Genomic DNA, 20,304 nt, shown 5'->3' with positions numbered 1-20,304 from the left:
TAAAATCAAATTTGTTAAATTGACAATTTGGAGAGGAAAAACCACCCATAATCCCACAACCCCATAATAACCATCATTAGGACTTTGGCTTATTATCTGCCAGACTTTTAATTTTCTGGGTGTGTATGTGCATGTGTGTGCTTCCAAAAAGCCAGCATCAGGATACGGAAACATTTCTGCTTCTTTTTGTCTTTACCCACAATTATATCATAAAAACCCCCCATAAGGCTGCAGTCTTCCCACACCTAATTTCAATGTCTATTAAGTATTTAATCAGCTGTATTTGCCATCTTTACCTAACTGTTCCCCCGCTGTGGAACGTTTCCAGTGTTTCAATAACATAAATCAGGCTTCGCTAAACACTATTGTGTATGCAGGTCTCTTCATAGTTACTATTTGAGGTTCTTTCCTTAGGACGGCTTCCCAGAAGTCAACCTTCCCCATTTGACTCCTTGTTGGAGAAACTAAGCCCCCCCAGTGAGTAAATATCTGATAAGCTGAAAGGAACACTCCCTGGAGACCTCGGTTGGATTAGCAGTGTGGACACTGACAAGCCACTCCACCCCTCCGAGACTCGGTTTCCCTGGGGCATCGGGAGATAGGTCCCAGCAAGGCCTGTCACGGCGCTCTGCCCACCAGAAGTGCCCCCCGTTCTGCTACTCCATAGAGCCTACCAAGGACACAAATCACCCAGTCAGTCTCCCTCCTACTTCTCTGCTTTTCACATCAGCTGCTCTGGAAAATGACTTACTGAAAGCCCGCCACGGGACCTGATTTATTTCAGCACGTGGGGGCTGTGCAGATCAAGTCCAAGGTGTGCAAAGCGAGCAGCAAAATCGGCTGTTCCTCCCCCTGTCGTCCTTGGCCCTGCTCTCTCAATCCAGGTGAGCCATGGAATAGTCCAAACCTCGCTGCATACCTGGGGGCGGTGACCATAAGGTACTGTGACAATAATAAACACACACAGGCCGGGACTTGGGGACTTCCCAGAAGCCAGGATATGGGGGAGGGCGTCAGTTTGTGTCTCCTGTTTTCCAGGACGGTAAGGAGGCTACTGTGCCCACGACTATGGGTCACATCCCTAGGGGACGTCTGCAGGTAAAAACACTGCCCTCGGCCCAGAGCAACCAGGATTTTACTCACTACCAAGAAAGCAAGCCTCTGCCAGTTCAGCTAGGACGTGCCATCGACTGGAAGACAGATCTGTATTGTAGATGCTGAAGTGTGAAAACATGTGCCTTAGAATCAATGATACGTGATGTTTAACCCCTGTACACTTGCGCTTCTCGCTTCTAAGCTGGAGATGCTAACTGTCCACCTGGAAGGCTGGCTGTGGGGTGGGAATGAGAGGGCACTGAACTGCGCCTGACTCGGGTACGCAGTGAGGCTCGATAAAACGTCAGTTCCTCTGCCCAATTCGAAGTGATGGGAACCGATCCTGGAATGGAAAAGAGAAGAGAAGAGAAGAGAAGAGAAGAGAAGAGAAGAGAAGAGAAGAGAAGAGAAGAGAAGAGAACGAGAGAGAGAACGAGAAGAAGAACGAGGAAGAGAAGAGAAGCAGAAGCGAAGAGGAAGGAAGGGAAGGGAAGGGCAAGGGAAGGGACGGGACGGGAAGGGAAGAGGAAAGGGAAGGGCAAGGGAAGGCGAAGGAAGGGAGCGGAAGGGAAGGGAAGAGGGAAGCGGAAGGGAAGAGAAGGAAGAGGGAAGGGAAGGGGAAGGGAAGAGGGAAGGGAAGGGAAGAGGGAAGGGAAGAGGGAAGGGAAGAGGGAAGGGAAGAGGGAAGGGAAGAGGGAAGGGAAGAGGGAAGGGAAGAGGGAAGGGAAGAGGGAAGGGAGAGGGAAGGGAAGAGGGAAGGGAAGGGAAGGGAAGGGAAGGGAAGGGAAGGGAAGGGAAGAAAGAGGGAGGGAGGGAGGGAGGGAGGGAGGGAGGAAGGAAGGAAGGAAGGAAGGAAGGAAGGAAGGAAGGAAGGAAAAGATACACCAGGTGGCTCAGTCGGTTAAGCGTCTGACTTTCGGCTCAGGTCATGATCTGAGGGTTGTGGGTTCATGTCCCAAGGTTGGCTGTGCACTAACACCGTGGAGCCTCCTTGGGATTCTCTCCCTCCCTCTCTCTCTGCCCCTTCCCCGCTCACACAAGCACTCTCTCCCTCTCCCAAGATACATAAATTTTTAAAAACAAAAAGAAAAATAAATTAAAAAAAGAAAAAAAGGGTGAGGAGTAGTTTCTGGATAGAATATAAGCTCTTTGAGGGGAGCCTGGGTGGCTCAGTTAAGCATTCGACTTCAGCTCAGGTCATGATCTCACGGTCTATGTGTTGGAGCCCCACGTCCGGCTCTGGGCTGACGGCTCGGAGCCCGGAGTCTGCTTCGGATTCCGTGTCTCCCTCTCTCTCTGCCCCTCTCCCACGTGTAGTCTGTCTGTCTCTCTCTCTCTCAAAAATAAATAAAACATTAAAAAATTTAAAGAAAAAAGAATATAAGCTCTTTCACAGTAGACACCATGCCTTGTACATCTCTGACCTCTCCTCACCCCCTCATGGTCCAGAATACTGCCGCACCCTTTGTAGGCACCCAACAAGTGGGTGGTGGATACAAATGCTGAACTGGTTTGAAAACTGATACCCAAGCAGGGAACTGTTGGCAGAGGATGGGGCCGGCGCAATCCCCCCCGGCTTCCCCAGCACCTGGAAGTGACAAGCACGGCTGCCAGTATGGTCTTCACCATGGGGGTGCTGTGGGGGCTGGAAAGGAGAAGAGCGAGTGTCAGCCGCTCGGTGCACATCCCCCACCCCACCCCCGCCGGAATCACCCCTGCAGGCAGCCTGTGGGTGGCGCCCAGTGGGTCGGATCCGCGCGCGCGCACACACACACACACACACACACACACACACACGCACGCGCGCAGCCGGGTCTCAGTTCCACAGACAAAACAGCACAGAGGTACCCCTGGGCCTCCCGGGGAGAGCCAGCCTGCCTGTGTGTCCTAGATGTGAACGGCTGTGCACATGAAGTCAGACAGGCTGCGTCCCCAGGGGCTCTAAACCTGTCCCCCAGGACTCTCTGAGAACAGTGCCATTCGGTGCAAACATGTCCCACGTGGGCGGTGCTGGGAGGAGCAGAAGTGTACACAAACAGAACCATGCGGCACTCTTTTTTTCCCTCCGTGTGTTTGCCTGCTGCTTTTTCCTCTCCTCGGGGGCCCCAGCACTACTGGAAAAGGAGAAGCGACAGGGCGGGAGAAAAAAATCGCACTTTCCACCGCCCACTTTGGATTATTCACATTCAGGCAGGCGAGGAGAGGGGCCGCGAACGGCACATTTCAGTAACAAGTCACCTCAAATCCCCGCTTTGCCCTTGACCTGAGGCAAGCAACATTCTGTGGGGGGCACGGGGCACGCGTGTGCTCACGCCCCCCGCCAAGGCACACTCACCTCGCCCTCCACGCTCCAAATAGCTGGAACTTCGAGTCCCGGTGCCCCAAAGCAACGCTCAGGCAAATGGGTATTGCTTTGGGGGCGCCTGGGTGGCTCAGTCAGTTAAGAGTCCGGCTCTCAGTTTCGGCTCAGCTCATGATTTCACAGTGTGAAATTCGAGCCCCGCATCGGGCTCTGTGCTGACAGTGCAGAGCCTGCTTGGGATTCTCTCTCTCTCTCTCTCTCTCTCTCTCTCTCTCCTCTCTCTCTCTCTCTGCCCCTCCCCTGCTCACTCTCTCTCTGTGTCTCTCTCAAAAATCAATAAATAAAACTTTTTAAAAAATTATTTTTAAATAGTGGGTATTGCTTTCCCCCAGAGGGAGGGGGAGAAAATCCCAATCATAATTAGAAAAAAGGAATTACCTATTCGATGAGGCTTTGTGTGTTAGCACTTCTTCAGCCTCTCCCCTCGGCTTCAGGGACAGACAGGGGTGCAGAGAGAGGAGGCACGCGAGCAGAACCCCCATCTCCCCTGTTGTGTCGGTGGGAGAAGAGGAAGCAACCTTCCCATGAAGTCGGGGCTCTCCCCCAAAGCGCACCCTCAGGAACTGGCTGCAAGTGTTCTCGGTTCTTGTAGGATCAAGGCACCTGTGACAAGTCCCTGCCCGCTATGCTTCTCTCCCATGGGCGCCAGATTGGCTGAAAGGAGGGGGACCTCGAGTACCTGTGACGACCCCACGGTGAGGAGGGGTGTCATCCACTTGCTTACCCACACCCAACATCTAATGGGGATTTTAGGAAACTTTCCACAGCCAGCACATCTCCATCTTGTTAATCATAGAGTCCTTACTGGGGCGCCTGGGAGGCTCAGTTGGTTAAGCGTTCGACTTCAGTTCAGGTCATGATCCCGCGGTTTAAGTTCGAGCCCTAGGCCAGGCTCTGTGCTGACAGCTCAGAGCCTGGAGCCTGCTTCGGATTCTGTGTCTCCCTCTCTCTCTCTCTGCCCCTCCCTGACTCGTGCTCTGTCTGTCTCTCTTAAAAATAGACATTTAAAAAAATTTAAAAAAATAATAATAGAGTCCTTACTAATAGAGGAGGTCATGCCCACACCCCAAAGTTCTACGAATTACTCATGAGACCAAACGCACTGTGTAGACTATCGTCCTATTCCTGGGAGAAAAGGAAACACACCCAAAAGTTTGGATTTCTCAACAATCCGCATCTAGATGAAGCATAAATGAGTGCTACGTTTGCCCCTGAATCCCCAGCCTCGATTCGCGCCATCCGACAGAACTTTTTCTACAATGATAGAAATGTTCTATGCTGCACTGCCCAACATGGAAGCCATCAGCCAGCCACGTGGGACCTTCAAGGACTTGAAATGTGGCCAAGACAACCGAGGAACTGAGCTGCCTATTTGATTTAGTTTCAATTTATGTACATATAAAGAGCCACTTAAAAAAAAGAGAGAGCTACATACAAGGGTACAGCAAATGGCTAGTACATTTCAAAGCACGGATCTAGACAGTGCCTGGCATATAGCTGGTGCTCAATAAATATCTGCTCAAGGGAAGAGTGACTAGATAGTAAGTAGCTCACCGTAGTAAGTCCTGACAAAGGAGGATTGTCATGTTTATTGAGTATTCACTTTAAACAAATCCCTGATTAGAAATGGGAACACTCTTGCACTGTTGGTGGGAATGCAAACTGGTGCAGCCGCTCTGGAAAACAGTGTGGAAGTTCCTCAAAAAAATTAAAAATAGAACTACCCTATGACCCAGCAATTACACTGCTAGGAATTTACCCAGGGGATACGGGAGTGCTGATGCAGAGGGGCACATGTACCCCAATGTTTACAGCAGCGTGTTCAACAGTAGCCAAGTTATGGAAAGAGCCCAAATGACCACCGACTGATGAATGGATAAAGAAGAGGTGGGTTATATACACAATGGAATACTACTTGGCAATGAGAAAGAATGAAATGTTGTCATTTGCAGCAATGGGGATGGAACTGGAAGGTAGTATGCTGAGTGAAATAAGTCAGTCAGAGAAGGACAGATACCATATGTTTTCACTCATCTGTGGATCTTGAGAAACTGAACAGAAGACCGTGGGGGAGGGGAAGGGAAAAAAAAGAGAGAAAGAGGGAGCCAAACCATAAGAGACTCCTAAAAACTGAGAATAAACTGAGGTCGATGAGGGGTGGGAGGGAGGGGAGGGTGGGTGATGGGCATGGAGGAGGGCACCTGCTAGGATGAGCACTGGGTGTTGTAGGTAAGCCAATGTGACAATAAATTACGTTTAAAAACCAACCAACAAACAAATCCCTGATTAAGTCAGCAACCTTCAGAGTTAGGTACTTTGATTAACTCTGTTTTACAGATGAAGAACCAGAGGCTCAGAAGAGTTAAGTAGAGGGTCCGCCACCACACAGAGCGTGGCAAAACCAGGACTCAAGCCCAAGCAGAGTGACAGGCGGCCTCTTCAAACTGGTCAACTTCGCCCATGATAGAACAAGCATTCGGCGCCTCACTTTACTTTCTACAGGTTAACAGAAGATTCAACAGGCAACTCCTCCTTTTGAAATAAAGCAACAGAGATACAATGTGTCATACAGTGGGGGGTGGGGGGTTTAAATGCCCAGCCAGGGCACTCAGCTAGCAAGGCTCTGTTGACTGACTACCCGACCCCGGGGCAAGAACTAACTACCCATCCCCCCACTGTGGCCTTTCCCTAAAACCATCTCCCCCAACAGGGGCGCCTGGGTGACTCAGTCAGTTAAGCATCCAACTTTGGCTCAGGTCATGATCGCAGGTTTGTGGGTTCGAGCCCCGCATCGGGCTCTGTACTGACAGCTCAGAGCCCGGAGCCTGCTTCAGATTCTGTGTCTCCCTCTCTCTGCCCCTCCCCCACTCGCGCGCTGTCTCCCCATTTCAAAAATAAATAAACGTTAAAAAAAATTTTTTTAACAAGGTCTCTCGCTGAATGGATTTTTACAGCTCTTTTCACACCCCATGAGGCCGCCATTGTGTTCCTCTCGAGGGGGTTCTTTCCAATGATCCTGCAAGCTGTTTCCTTTGCCTACCCCAGAGCTGTGTCATCTGTGACTGTCACCATTTGGAATTGAGGGGAGAGAAAGATATAAGTGGAACTTCCTGCTGATGTGGCGGGGGGGGGGGGGGGGGGGGGGAGCAGTCAATTTGCCGGCAAAGAAGAATTTTTTTAATTCTAGACGAGAACAATTTTTTTTTAATTTTGGGCATTTTTTTAATTTAATTTTTTTAATGTTTATTTATCTTTGAGAGAGAGCACAAGGGGGAGAGGGGCAGAGAGAGAGGGAGACACAGAATCTGAAGCAGGCTCCAGGCTCTGAGCTGTCAGCACAGAGCCCAACACCGGGCTCGAACCCAAGAACCATGAGATCATGACCTGAGCCAAAGTTGGATGCTTAACGGACTGAGCCACCCAGGAGCCAGTAAATTTTGGACATACTTACACTACTCTTTGCCCTAAGTGGTCAGTCATACGGAACACAATTTTCCTCAGAGTGTTGTCCCAGAACCAGATGGTTCCTTGAAAAGGATTTTACTTCATAAAACCTTCTATATCTTCCTTTTCAATTATTTAAATCCTACCCCCTCTTCTGGGTCCATAGAAGCCCCACCTCCTCCAGAAGGTCTTCCTGGACCCTCTCAGCTCTCAGAATTCCTCTTTCCTCAGCTTTCAGGAAGCATCCATTATCGGCAGGGCCACCTCCCTTGGGACCCAGGCTGCCTGAGGAGAAGGGCCCTGGGGACCAGCGTGGCCTTTCGTCACTGGCCCTGTTCATTTCCCTCTCTAACCTCAAACCCGAGTTCCCCACTCAGCAAAACCAAAGCTCGGCAGTGAACATTATCCAGCCTCTAGATCCAGCCCTTCTAGAAGACAGCACAGCAGTAATTCAGCAGCTGTTAGAGGACGCTCCTTCCAATCTCTCTCTGCTCGAAGTCTTTTATTCACACACATAGCACCTTTTGTGGGGGGAATTCCCTGGGTTTTTCCTCTGCTTTTTCTCCTTCGCGTTAGTACCCTTTGCGGATTGGCACTGGGGAGCTACCCAGGTGGCTGACCCTTAACCCAACACTGACATTTGGGGGGTTATTCAGTTGCCTCAAGCAAACACTTCCCGGCCTCACAGTATCACAATTCACTCCACTTCATGATACATGTTATCGCATTGTTTCCCGGCCTCACAGTATCACAATTCACTCCACTTCATGATACATGTTATCGCATTGTTGCGTGTTTGCGTATCAAGAACAAAGACTGTATCTTACCATCTGAGGCACGGCTGGTGGGCTGGTGACAGCTAACAGAGGGCTACAGGCATCCAAAGGCATTTATTAAAGAGAAATGAATGAAGAAGAAAAACATTCTGCAGACACTGGGCAGAATAAGCGACTAAAGGATCCTGGACCCCCTCAGATCACCTTCAAATTGGAAATCTGAACGTTCAGCGCAGGCGAGCCTGGGCGGTTCAGTAGGTTAAGCATCCGACTCTTGATTTCGAGTCAGGTCATGATCTCATGGTTCGTGGGATCCAGCCCCGTGTTGGGCTCTGTGCTGACAGCATGGAGCCTGCTTGGGATTCTCTCTCTGCTCCTCCCCCATTCATGTGTGCATGAGCTCTCTCTCTCTCTCTCTCTCTCTCTCTCTCTCAAAATAAACATTTAAAAAATTTTTTTTAATGTTTTTTTTTTTAATTTATTTTTGAAGGAGAGAGACAGAGCACAAGCGGGGGAGGAGCAGAGAGAGGGGGAGACACAGAATCTGAAGCAGGCTCCAGGCTCTGAGCCGTCGGCACAGAGCCCGACGCGGGGCTCGAACCCATGAATTGTGAGATCATGACCCGAGCCCAAGTCGGACGCTTAACTGACTGAGCCACCCGGGTGCCCCTCAAAATAAACATTTAAAAAAAAAAAAAGGATTTTCAGCACATTATCAGGGCCTGGGGCAATGCTGGTGCCCCAGACATCAGCATCCGCTCACATGGCCGTCTTGCTTTTCTAAATAATGAACCATTTCCATGAATATCTGGCAAAGCTAATCTCAGTTAGGTTGGAGAATTAGTTCAGCTGCATCTAGTTCCAAAATCAGGAAGAAAGGAAAGTATTCAAAAACCAAAAAATCTACCCCTAACTGAACAACACAACGAGATCCCAAAACCAATGCTTGCAACTCAACAGTAAGAAGAAAATTCAATGTAAAACTGCTCAAGAAATCTGAAGATACATGAGTGGCTAATAAGCACACAAGAAGTTGCTCAACATCAATAGTCACTACGGAAATGCTAATCAAAGTCATAATGCGATAGCTCTATGCACCATCAAGGTTGTCCTCAAAAAGGCTGCCAATACCAAGTGTTGGTGCTGGTGTAGAGGAATTAGAATATCCCTACATAGCTGGTGGGAATATAGAATAGTACATACGAGGCAAATATATACATAGCATACAACCCAGCAATTTCGCTCTTAGATATGTATCCAAGAGAAGTGAAAAAAGCCTGGGTCTACAAAAGACTTGCATGCAAATGTTCAAAGCAGCATTATTGATAATCGTAAAAACTGGGGGCGCCTGGGGGGCTCAGTCAGTTAAGCGTCTGACTCTTCTTTTCAGATCAGGTCACGATCACGAGGTTGGTGAGTTCAAACCCCGCATCGGGCTCTGCACTGACCGTGCGGAACCTGCTTGGGACTCTCTCCCTCTCCCCTCTCTCTCCCCCTCTCCCCTCTCTCTCCCCTCTCCCCTCTCTCTCCCCCTTCCCAGCTCTTGCTCATGTGCTCTCCCTCACAATAAATAAACTTTAAAAAAAAAATAGCTAAAAACTGGAAGCAGTACAAACATCCATCAGAGGGTGAATGGATGAACAAAATGTGGTATTTTACTCGAAGGTTACTCGGCAATAAGAAAAAGGAATGAATGTCTGATAGACGCAACGACGCAGATGAACATCAAAAAAAATGCTAAGGGAAAGAGGTCAGACACCAAAGACTACATACTACAGGACTCCATTTATGTGAAATTTCTAGAAGAAGCCAAATGACAGAGACAAAGCGTATCCGGGGTTGCCAGGGGGTTGGGGTGGGAATGGGGGCCAGCTGCAAACAGGCAGGAGGAAACGTGTGGGGATGTTGGAAGTGTTCTAAAATTTTCTGCACAATGGTATACACTTACTAGAAATCATTGGCTCTCAATGGGTAACTCTTGTGATACATAAAGCTTATCTCAATAAAGCTATTTGGGGCGCCTGGGTGGCGCAGTCGGTTAAGCGTCCGACTTCAGCCAGGTCACGATCTCGCGGTCCGTGAGTTCGAGCCCCGCGTCGGGCTGTGTGCTGACAGCTCAGAGCCTGGAGCCTGTTTCCGATTCTGTGTCTCCCTCTCTCTCTGCCCCTCCCCCGTTCATGCTCTGTCTCTCTCTGTCCCAAAAATAAATAAACGTTGAAAAAAAAAAATTAAAAAAAAAAAATAAATAAAGCTATTTAAAAAAAGCAATGTGAAAGCTACATACCCATTTCACTGGGGCTTCAACACTCTATAGTTTCAGTTTACGGGCGTCATGCTAAATGAAAGAACCTCTCGGTACCACGAAAGCCATTGCAGTTGGAAATCAGAAATTTTAAAAACAATTCCTATCATTGTAAAGTTTTTTTTTTTTTTTTTCCTGCACTTTTTAATGCTCACGGGGCATTAACAATTCTCAGGGAAAGTTTAAACTCCAGGGCGTCCTAAGCTTGCTTAAACCTGAGAAGCCAGCTTCCCCAAAGCCTGGATGACAGAGGTAGAACTGGTCAGGGTCCCTGGGGCTCTCAGCAGCAAGGGTTCTAAAGCCTTCCGACCCCGCCTTGTTGGAGTCTAAACCAAAAAGATCTTTTGCCTTCCAAGTCTTCCCGTTCTAGAGGACAAAGCTCAGACAGTGCTCTCCTCGGGGCCCGCACTCACCAGCTGAACTCAATGGAACAGCTTCAGCACCAAGGAGTCTTGCCAGATCCACACTTGGGTGCCATCGCCCAGCTCACCTGGCCAGGTGGACTGGATCTAGGCAAAATGTGTGTTCATCAGAGGGCTCCAGAGAAACAGAACCAATACAGGCTGGGCGGATAGACGGGGGGGGGGGCGGAGAAAGGGAGAAGGGAAGGGGGGGAAGGATGTGGGGAAAGTGAGGGGGAAGAGTGGGAGAGAGGGGGAGGGAATGGAAGAGGAGGGAGGGACTACGGGTCGGGGAGTGAGGGCAAGGCAGGTTTTTTTTAAGGAACTGGTTCATGCAATTATGGGCAGGTCCCCAATTTGCAGGGCAGACTAGCAGGCTGGAGGCCTAGGGAAGAGTTTTGCAGGGTGAAGGCAGTCCGAAGGTAGAAATTCCTCTTCCCCAGGAAGCTCTATCCTTTTCCTGACTCCTTGGAGGCCCTACGCTCACCACAGTCTGCCTCTGGCGCGTGCCAAGCAGAAGGTGCTTGGCCATCAAACCCCATGGAGCCGGTCAAGTTTATCCATTCTCCCATCACATATTTTACAAACACACACTCCCTGAACTTAATACTAATGATGACAAGGTTGGCATTGGGTCGCCACACACGTGTTTCTTCTGTCCGCTGTTTTACTGCGGTTATTATAAAAGCGGCAAAGTGCTGAGCGTGTGTTTCAGCAACATGGCCAAAGAACCCACAGTATCCAGAAACGTCTACATTTGTAAAACCTTCACCCAAGTGTGTGTTCTTAGAATGAGCACCTTGAGGGAGTGGGGCCCAGCTCGGGACGCCCGCTTGTCGTCCCTCCACCCCCACTTCCCTGCAGTAGAGGGTCCCCCACGGCATTTCGTGATGGGTCCCCCATGTTACAAGATAACCTCCAAAAAGACCGGGCCAGGGGAAAGCATTAGACACAAGCGGGGACAAGGGGAAGTGGGGACCAGTGATAACTGCATTTGGGAGTCCTGGCCACCATATTTGGTGTTCTGTCCACCACATGGATGCAGGAAGCAGAGAAAGGTGGTTTAAAGCAGGACAGGCGATGAGGCCAACACATGGAGAGAAGCAGATCACAAAAACGATAAAATTCCAGGAATTCATAGTTTCCAGGCGCCTCCTGAGACCTGAGCTATGCCCCTGCCCCTGAGTTCCGTGGAGGACCCGGCATCCTTCTCACAGGGGATGATGAATCTCCACAGGTGTGGTGAGTTCCTGGGAACACCATCAGCACCTTCTAGATCATGCGTCTGTGAAGCAAGTACTGTATTCTCAGCAAATCCCACATGTGAAGCTTGGCTTATGCCCATTTCCTCTAAAAGAGGATAATAATAACTTTCAACTGTATTTTCCGAATCTAGCAGGAGGGAATCACCTCTTTTAAAAATATGATAAGCAAATCTTCAAAAGTACCACTGGTCGGGGGCGCCTGGGTGGCTCAGTTGAGCGTCCGACTCCTGATTTCAGTTCAGGTCGTGATCCCAGGGTCGTGGGCTCAAGCTCCGCGTCGGGCTCTGTACTGAGCGTGAAGCCTGCCTGGGATTCTCTCTCGCTTTCCCTCTGCCCCTCTCCCCTGTTTGTGCTCCTGCTCTCTCATATTAAAAACAAACAAACAAAAAAATTAAGTACCATTTGGAATAGGTTGAAGAATTGATCACATCAAGAAGAAATAGAATAACATTTATTGAGTTTAGGCAGATAGCGGGTGGGGGGCGTGGGCTCTTTACACAACCCCCCTCATTTTAATTGTCACACCAACCTTGTATGATATTTTTTTTTAATTTATTTTAGAGAGAGAGCGAGCGAGAGAGAGCAAGCTAGGTAGGGGCAGAGGGAGAAGGAGACAGAGAATCTTAAGCAGGCTCCACACCCGACGTGGGGCTCGATCTCATGACCATGAGATCATGACCTGAGCTGAAATCAAGGGTTGGACGCTTATCCCACGGAGCCACTCAGGCGCCCCCTATGATAATACCTTTAAATCCATATTGTTGGCCAGAAACCTGAGGCTCGACAAGGATGTCACACACACAGTTGTGACCTGCCAACCTACTCTATCACCAGCAGTTCTGCGAATCACAATGTTGTCTACAATGAGAGGCCATGACGGCCCTCAATCAAAATATGTAACTAATTGCCTGTGTATTTCCTTCTTGGTGAAACCTTTAAAACCAGCTATTTACTTCCACCATTTTTTTTTTTTTTTATTCCTCCCTAGTTTCAGCATCAAAATGTCCAGTTTCTTCCTTTGGCTTTTTCTCATTTCCGTTTAATCTTCTGCAGAATCGTACATTTTCAAAGCCAGATATCATCAGCAAAATAATCACTCAACTGCACCTAATTTCAGTTAGATGGAGTGGGATTCGTGAACCTTGACTTTTCCTAACAGTACAGTCATTTCTGCCATGGACATAACGCCCCAGGGCGTCCTTGACCCTACAACAAACCCATAGACCCAAACCACCGCACTCAGTGCTGAGAGGACAGAAACTCAAGAGAGAAGAGCACGTTGCCTTTTCCACCCTGTGTTCGGAGAGGAAAACATCCCGAAGCGACTTCGAGGCGGGAGCTAGAAATGCGGGGTTTGCTGGGATTTCAGAATGGTGACCGCCAAGTGCAAAAATGATGTCTGATTATCTACAGCCGTAGCTCTGCGCGTGGGGCCATGACGACCATCCCCATTTTCTGTCCCGGCAGCCCTTGTCCTCCTTGAGCAACTGCAGACACTATGACGCAGGGGTGGCAAAGGGCATGGAGCTGAGGACGCCAAACAAGTCCGGGCAAGATCCACGTGCAGCACCATCAAAGCTCAGAGAAACTCCGCAGCCTTCGTCACCATCCCAAAGGAGCCTCCCATCCCGCGGAGAGGCTTCCCCCAGCTCCAGAAACTGGGGCAGGGACCAGGAAAACAGAAGTCGTCGTGTTACACACAAAGGCACCAGATACTTTAACACCGTCCCCCCCCCCCCCCCAACCCCCTCGCCAGTTTAATTATTCACGGCGAGGTTGGTCTTGTTTTCCCAGAGGCACAGAGCCATCACATCTCTGTGTCCGGCTGTCCCAGCATCCACACCACCCGGCAGAGGGAGGCGGGGCTGGACAGAAACTCTGAATCTTGGGTCCCACCCTGGAATCTGCCTTTTGACAAGGGCTCCAGGTGGTGAGACCGAGTGTGAGTGTCTGGGAGACACTGGGCTACTGCGAGCAGGGCAAAGTGTGGTTTACTGATGGACCCATCCTCTTTGTAACCTTTTGCCTTCCCCAAGCATCCATTCATTCATTAAAAAGGCATTCATTTGTCATTTAGCAAATATTTACAGGGTGCCTAGTAGGTGACTCAGCGCCTGGCACTGTCTAGGGGAGATAAGGCCACCCCGGAGAGCAAAACAGTCGCAGGCTCTACCTCAAAGAACTTTCTTTCCACATGGGGAGATAAATACCAAATAAGAGAATTAGCAAGGGAAAGAGGTCATACAAACAGCAACAGCGCTACAAAGAACATAAAGAGGGTACAGAGGGAGAACTGAGAAGTGGGGGAAAGAACTTTTGGTTGGAAGAGGAGGATCAGAAAGGCCTCTCTCTTGACATAACATCGGAGCTGAAACGTGAAGTCAGAAAGAGCTAGCCATTCAGAGGAGGGAGGGAGAACCTTCCAGGCAGAGGGAAAAGCCAGTTTGCAAAGGCCCAGAGTCAGGAAAGAGGCTGGTGTGTTTGAGCAAAAAGGCCCAAGGTGCTGGAGGGTAGTGAGCCGGGGAGAGTGGTCAGTCACCAAGGAGGTGACAGGGATTACTAGGCAGGGCCACTCAGGCCAAGAAAGCTGAATGATACCCCAAGTGCCATAGGAGATAGCACTGAGAGATTCTGAGCAGGGAATGACACAGTGCCATCTACATATATAGACAGATAGATGGCACTCGCCTATCGTATAGAGACTAGACTGGATAAGGAACAAGAGTGGACCTAGGGAGCCAGCGTGTGGCTCAGTGCATACTCCAGGTGCAGCAGGGCAAGTCGGAGACAGGTTTTGACTGACCCCAAAGGCTGGCTGAGAGCTTGTGCTGATCTGGATACAAAAGGTGAGTGAGACCATCCCGGCCAGGAGGGGCAGGCTGGAACCTAGTTCAGAAGCCTTCAGGCACCTGGCAGGCAAGGAGCTTGCAGAGAGAGAGGCACACGAGGAAACTGACAAACAGCAGTGTCATTTTGGGCGCCGGTTAATTTGGCAACATCTTTGTTAAAGGAAATGAGCACATACTTTTTGACCAGCCGCTGGCATATTTGTCCTACAAGCACGTTCATGGATGCGCAAAATGACACAGGTTCTAGGTTGTTCACTACGTGTTTGTATAAGCAAAAGATTGGGAATAACCCGAATGCTCAGTAATAGGGAACTGGTTAAATAAATGTTGATTTATCCATATGATGAAATACTATGCAGCCAAAAATAGGAACAAGGATACTTTCAGATGCTGGTTTTTATATACGTATATATGAATATGTGTGTATGTGTGTGTGTGTATCTTTTCAAGATTAACATTGTTGCATGACAAAAGTATATTAACAGTTCGTATGGTATGGAATGTTACCAGCTACGTAAAAAAGGTTTTAGGATTTTTCACCCACATGTTTGCCACTACATACCCAGCCAGATCTTCAAAACTGGTAAGAGTGATTGCCTCCAGTTAGCTGCGATGCACTACGATGGGTTTGGGGAAAGATGGGGGGCATGTGGTGCTGAGACCACCGCAGGGTACATACATGAGGGGTGAGAAGGGGAAAGGGGGGGGCTTCCGGGAGGAGGTAACACAAGGGCAGACTCTTCCAGGATGAACAGGCAACCCTCACAAGGCAGGTGTTCCCGACAGAGGCATGGACATATAATCAAACAGGGGTCCATTCAAGGGCACGCTAGTAGTTTGGGGTTCAGCTAAAGCTCATGGGGTTTCAGAATAGCCAGCAGGATATGAGCCCGGGCAGGCTCACCCGAGGCCAGCTCTTGCCCGACATGCCAAGCACTTGGGACTCTTCCTAGAAGTGACACAAGGGGGGCACAGTGACATGACCGAGTGTAAAGTTCTTCTAGGAAATTCTGGCCGCAGCGTGGACAATGGAGGCAGTGGCGAGGAGGGGCAGGCTGGAACCTAGTTCAGAAGCCCAGGTACGGAGCCAGTTCCTTCTCTGGAGGAAGCAATGATAGCGAAAAAGGAACAGATATAAGAGGGAACTAATTCCACGGGTGGGGTAAACAGGAATAAAGGATAATTCTACAGTCTCACCCGAGCTACTACGATCTGAGAAAAGGAACTGAGGCAAAGAAGCAAGGTTAGGGGATGGAAGGGGGAAAAAAGGACTCCAGGGAGGCAGAATGGTGGTGTTCAAATCCCCAGCAGTATTCCCTTGAGCAATTCCACTCGGGTCTCTGGATTTTAGTTGCCTCATTTGTAAAATGGGCATCACATCTATCTCAGAGGACCATTCTCCTCATGAAATGAAACGTTTTCCATACTGCACCTACCATATTGCCCGGCACAGGGTAGGTATTTAATAAGGGGCAGCCCTGGGCGCTGGAGAAACTGTACAAAAGAATGGCAGGAAAGTCTCTACAACAGAGAAATGTCTAGTTCACCAAAGTAGGGATTTCAAGGGAATTTTTAGAAATTAAAGGAGGATGTATGTGATTCTATTTTTTTAAGGTTATTTATTTTGAAGGGGGGTGGGGAGAGAGAGAGAGAGAGAGAGAGAGAGAGAGAGAGAGAGAGAGAGAGAATCCCAAGCAGGCTCACACTGTCAGTGCAGAGCCCGATGCAGAACTCGAACTCACAAACCCTGAGATCACGACCTGAGCTAAAACCAAGAGTGAGATACTTAACTGACTGAGCCACCCAAGTGCCCCTATGATTCTATTGATTCTAAGTGTCATTCCCCGATGGTCCCCAGACCAACCCCTTACCTTGACAGGCCTGAGACCAGTTATGAGTGTGGATAGATGGCCACAGACCACTGGCCACTGCTGGGCCAGCAACTCAAAGCCCTAGCCTTTGCCAAAAGAAGGCCAATTCACCAGGACCAGTCAAGACCGGCTTGTTTCAATTCTGGGCAAACTAGCATCTATAAACCCCAACGGCCAAACCAGGCCTCTAACTGTCTGGGGTGTTTCACTTCCTGTGTTGTATGTGCTGAACCTCTAACCATGACAGCAAAGCATACCAAGATGACCACCAGGCTGCATATTTGCAGGTACATCGTCAACGGGCGTGGCCTGGGGATTTTTCAGGAGAGATGATGTGGGGAATGAGACCAACATCCGGCCACATCTAAAGTCGATGTCCCCCTTCATTTTCGATAATCACAACCTATCTCAAGTTACCTGCAAAATCAGGAGTTAAAAAAAGAAAAAAAGCTCAAAACTTCCTACAAAACATATACACAAAACCCTATTCCTTAGTCACGCTTATTAAACTAAGTCTGTTTCTGAAGCCTCTTTGCTTGGCTTTGAAGAGGTAACTCATGTTAGTCTTGTCAAGGGAAAAAAAGAAGTCACGGGGATTATTGCAAATAAGAACAGAAGTATCCAGAAATGTATAATGTGCGCCCCTCCTCTCCAACCAAATGCTCTTTGGGCTGAAGTATAAGAGTTGGTCAGGAAACAGGGACATCCTTGTCCCCCAAATTGCCACTCTCCTGGTGATACGCCTTAGGGGTGCTGACCGACAGGGCTGCGTTGCCATAGTGGGGAGAAGCGATGTTACAAGGTCTGTCTGATATGACCAGGCATAAGCTCTTCAGGTGAAACCTGTGGATACCAACTGTCCTAATAGATTCAAGCCACAGGAGGGTTATGACCTATTTGATAACGCACAGACCCACTGTAAGCACAGAGGTCAGCTATCCGACATATATGAAACCAAACAGAAAAGACAGCCCAGAACCCAAGGACATTCAATTCAAGGCCAAAGAAAAATAAACAAAGGTCAGAAACTTAATCAAATTGACATGAAAACTGACAGGCTTGGGCAGCCTCCTTAGGAATTCGATCAGATGTCCCGTCTGAGTCCAGAGCAGAATGGCCTAATTTAAAAAAAAAAAAAAAAAATGGTTTTCTAGGAAGAAAGAGTTCTACCTTCTGGTTATAGGTCTCTGCAGTTAATTAAAATATACGTACATTTCATCTACCCTTAATCCGCGCCCATTAAAACATAAAAATAAAACACGCCTTCCCAGATTACATAAATTACCATGGACTTCTGGGTACTGTCCCTGCCCTTCCCTTGAAACACTTCTTTAATGTCGCGTCCTGGGCCATAAGCTTGGTCTCTTTCCCCATCAATAAAAATTCCAACTTTCAAGGGCGGGCGGTACACTTTCTGGGCGGGTTCGGAGGCAGGGATACTGCTGGGATCGTCTTAGGTATGTGTGAGGACTGCCAATGGACACGGGCATTCTTTTTCCCCTGGGCACGGCAAAGCCGCGGTTGCTCTGTGCTCGGAGATTGTTCAGACTGCCTGGGTTATATAGGTGGGGGAACCGGATGGCCAGAGGGGTTAGCCCGTTCCCAGCCTCCCTGCCCACGTCAGACCTGGGAACTTTCCCCACGGTTATTAAGGAGGGACCAGTACATGCTCCCACATGAAAGGGACTGCGTGGGGCCTTTTCCCACACAAAGCACCCATGCCTCTGGAACGGCTGCGTTCGTCCCCTAAAAATTCAAGACCTATCATTCCAAACCCACGCAGAAGGCAGCTCCTGAGCTGCCACGCTCGACAGTTAAATCCCCCTGGTTTTATCAAACCGGTCGTCACTAACCCACGACCTCCTGGAAGACGTCCCCATAAATCCCTCTCCCCCCGCCCCATCTAATCACTCCCGCCGTCCTGGCTTACAGCCAAGACTTAGTAATTCCAGCTGATCGTCAAATTCTAACCTCACACCACACTAACAGCAGAAAGAAACAAACTGGCCGGGCAGGACGTCACAGCTGCTCCGGATCAGGTAGTCTCCCGCCCTCAGGAAAACCAGACACACGTGTGGGGCCCTTGTTTCGGGTGTTCCCGGGCGCGCACTCGCCTCTCCCAGGCGCGCACCCACGCACACACTCGGGGCACTACAGGCACAGCTGGGGACTGAGTTTCCTCTCCCTCCGAGCAGCCCATGCCCAGTCCTCGGCATCCGATCCGCCCGGTCGACATCCCGGAAACACACGCCTCCTCCAGCCTCCGCGCCACACACGTGGGAAGGCGCGTCCAGGTGGTGCCAGAAGGGAGGAGAGAAGCGCAGAGGCTGGGAAGGCCGGGGATGAGGAAGGAGGGAGCTCCGAGTGGCCTGTGGCATCTCAGGTCCCCGGGCCGGCGCAGATGCCTCGTAAGCCTCGGGGATGAAGAGGGGGCGAGAGCAGAAGAGCAGCAGGGAGGGAAGGAAGGAAGGCTGCAGGGGAGGGGGGAGGGGGTCGCTCACCCAGGGTTTTGACAGCGATCTGCCTGGTGAGGGGCGGCGGCAGGTTGATGCACACCAAGTCCACGTCCTGATGCAGCAGCACCTCGTCAATGCGGCTGGTGTAGAAGGGGACGCTCATCTCCTTGGCCAGCTCCTCCGCCTCCTCCTGCGTGCGGCCCCACAGCGCCTTCACCGCGAAGCCCTCGTCTTTCAGCAGCGGGATGATGACACGGGCCGTGAGGCTGGTGCCGAACACGCCCACCCCGGGAAGCATGGCTGCTCCGGTCCGCCGGGTTCTGCCTCAGCTCAGATCTCCAGTCCCACAGGCTCACACACCCCCGTGTAGCCAGTCCTGCGCCCGGCTCGCCGCGGTGCGCCAGCAGCCCGTGCACCGGGCAAGGCGCCCGGGTGCCGAGAGCGCACCGAGCTGCAGGCGGAGCAGGCTCGGGGCGCCTCAGTGCGGCGTCTGCTGCAGTGTCCGCCACGCGGGGCTCTCGTCCCTCCCGGGGGCGGCGGCAGGGACCCCCCCGGGGCGCCAGAGGCCCCGAAGCCCCGCGGAGCCCCGGCTCAGGCAGCGCCCCCGCCGCAGCGCCGGCCGGCTCCGCGAGCCCCGCCGAGGCCGCCCCATGGCCGGCTCATCCCCGCGCCCGCGCCGCCGCAGCCCGGGACCCGCTCTCTCCCGCGTGCTTTCCGCAGCCGGCGAGTCGCACACCCTGCCCGAGCACGGACCGGCGCGGCTGCGGGGTCCCCCTCTCTCCCCCGCCCTCGGCTCCGAATGAAATAATCCAGCGGCCACCAGGAGGCCGGCTAAGCGCGCGGCTCGCAGGGCGCCGGACGCGGATCTCGAGCTGCAGCGCGGCGCCGACGGCCACGACCAGGCGCCAGCCTTCTCATTCTGCTGCCATGTTCGCTCGCAGCGCGGCTCGGGCGGCCTCGGCCCCAGGCCGGCTCGGGCTCCGGGATCCCGCGGGGACGAGGGCGGAGTTGGGGAGTTTGGCTGTCAGCAGCCGGGTGTCGCCGCGCCGCCCCCGCCGCAGCGCCGCGCGCCATTGGCCGCCGCGCGCCACCCCCGCCCCCGCCGCCCCGGGCTCCCGGAGCGCGCCGCGCGGGGCCCAGGAACCCAGCCCGGCTCCTCCCCCGCCCCGCCCCGCCCCGCCCCGCCCCGCCCCGCGCGCCTCCGGCCCCTCCGCCGCTTCCCTTTCTTCGCCCTCACCTCCTCCCTCCCTCCTCGCCTCTTCCCAAACCCCGCCCCAAGCGGGCCAATAAATCCACCGGGGCGGGCGCGCCCTGATGGGCTAGGTGTGCGTCCCTGGGAGGGGGAGCGCGGGGGACCCAGCGAGGTGTGAGCGACGGAGCGGGAGCGAAGCCTACATGCCCAGAACCCACTAGGGAAGCTTTCCAGGCATTCTCTCTGAATCCTCGCGCTAACCTTAAGGTTATTGGAAACCCACTTAACTGG

At 51.3% G+C, this 20,304-nt stretch overlaps 1 protein-coding gene across 2 annotated transcripts in view; it reads right to left on the bottom strand.

The window, feature by feature from the left end:
* Positions 1 to 19,417, bottom strand: part of GFOD1 (glucose-fructose oxidoreductase domain containing 1) — a 115,614-nt gene extending 96,197 nt beyond the window's left edge. For both annotated transcript variants that reach the window (XM_030314823.1, XM_030314824.1), the window contains exon 1: positions 18,867 to 19,417. In XM_030314823.1, coding sequence (XP_030170683.1) covers positions 18,867 to 19,119 — 253 coding nt within the window. In that variant the 5' untranslated portion in view covers positions 19,120 to 19,417. The remainder of the gene's footprint in view (positions 1 to 18,866) is intronic.
* Between the last annotated feature and the right edge of the window lie 887 nt (positions 19,418 to 20,304).

The sequence above is a fragment of the Lynx canadensis genome, chromosome B2, assembly GCF_007474595.2.
Source record: "Lynx canadensis isolate LIC74 chromosome B2, mLynCan4.pri.v2, whole genome shotgun sequence".
Lineage (NCBI taxonomy): Eukaryota > Metazoa > Chordata > Mammalia > Carnivora > Felidae > Lynx > Lynx canadensis.
Note: the sequence above shows the minus strand (reverse complement) of the source record. Positions and strands in the feature narration are given on the sequence as shown.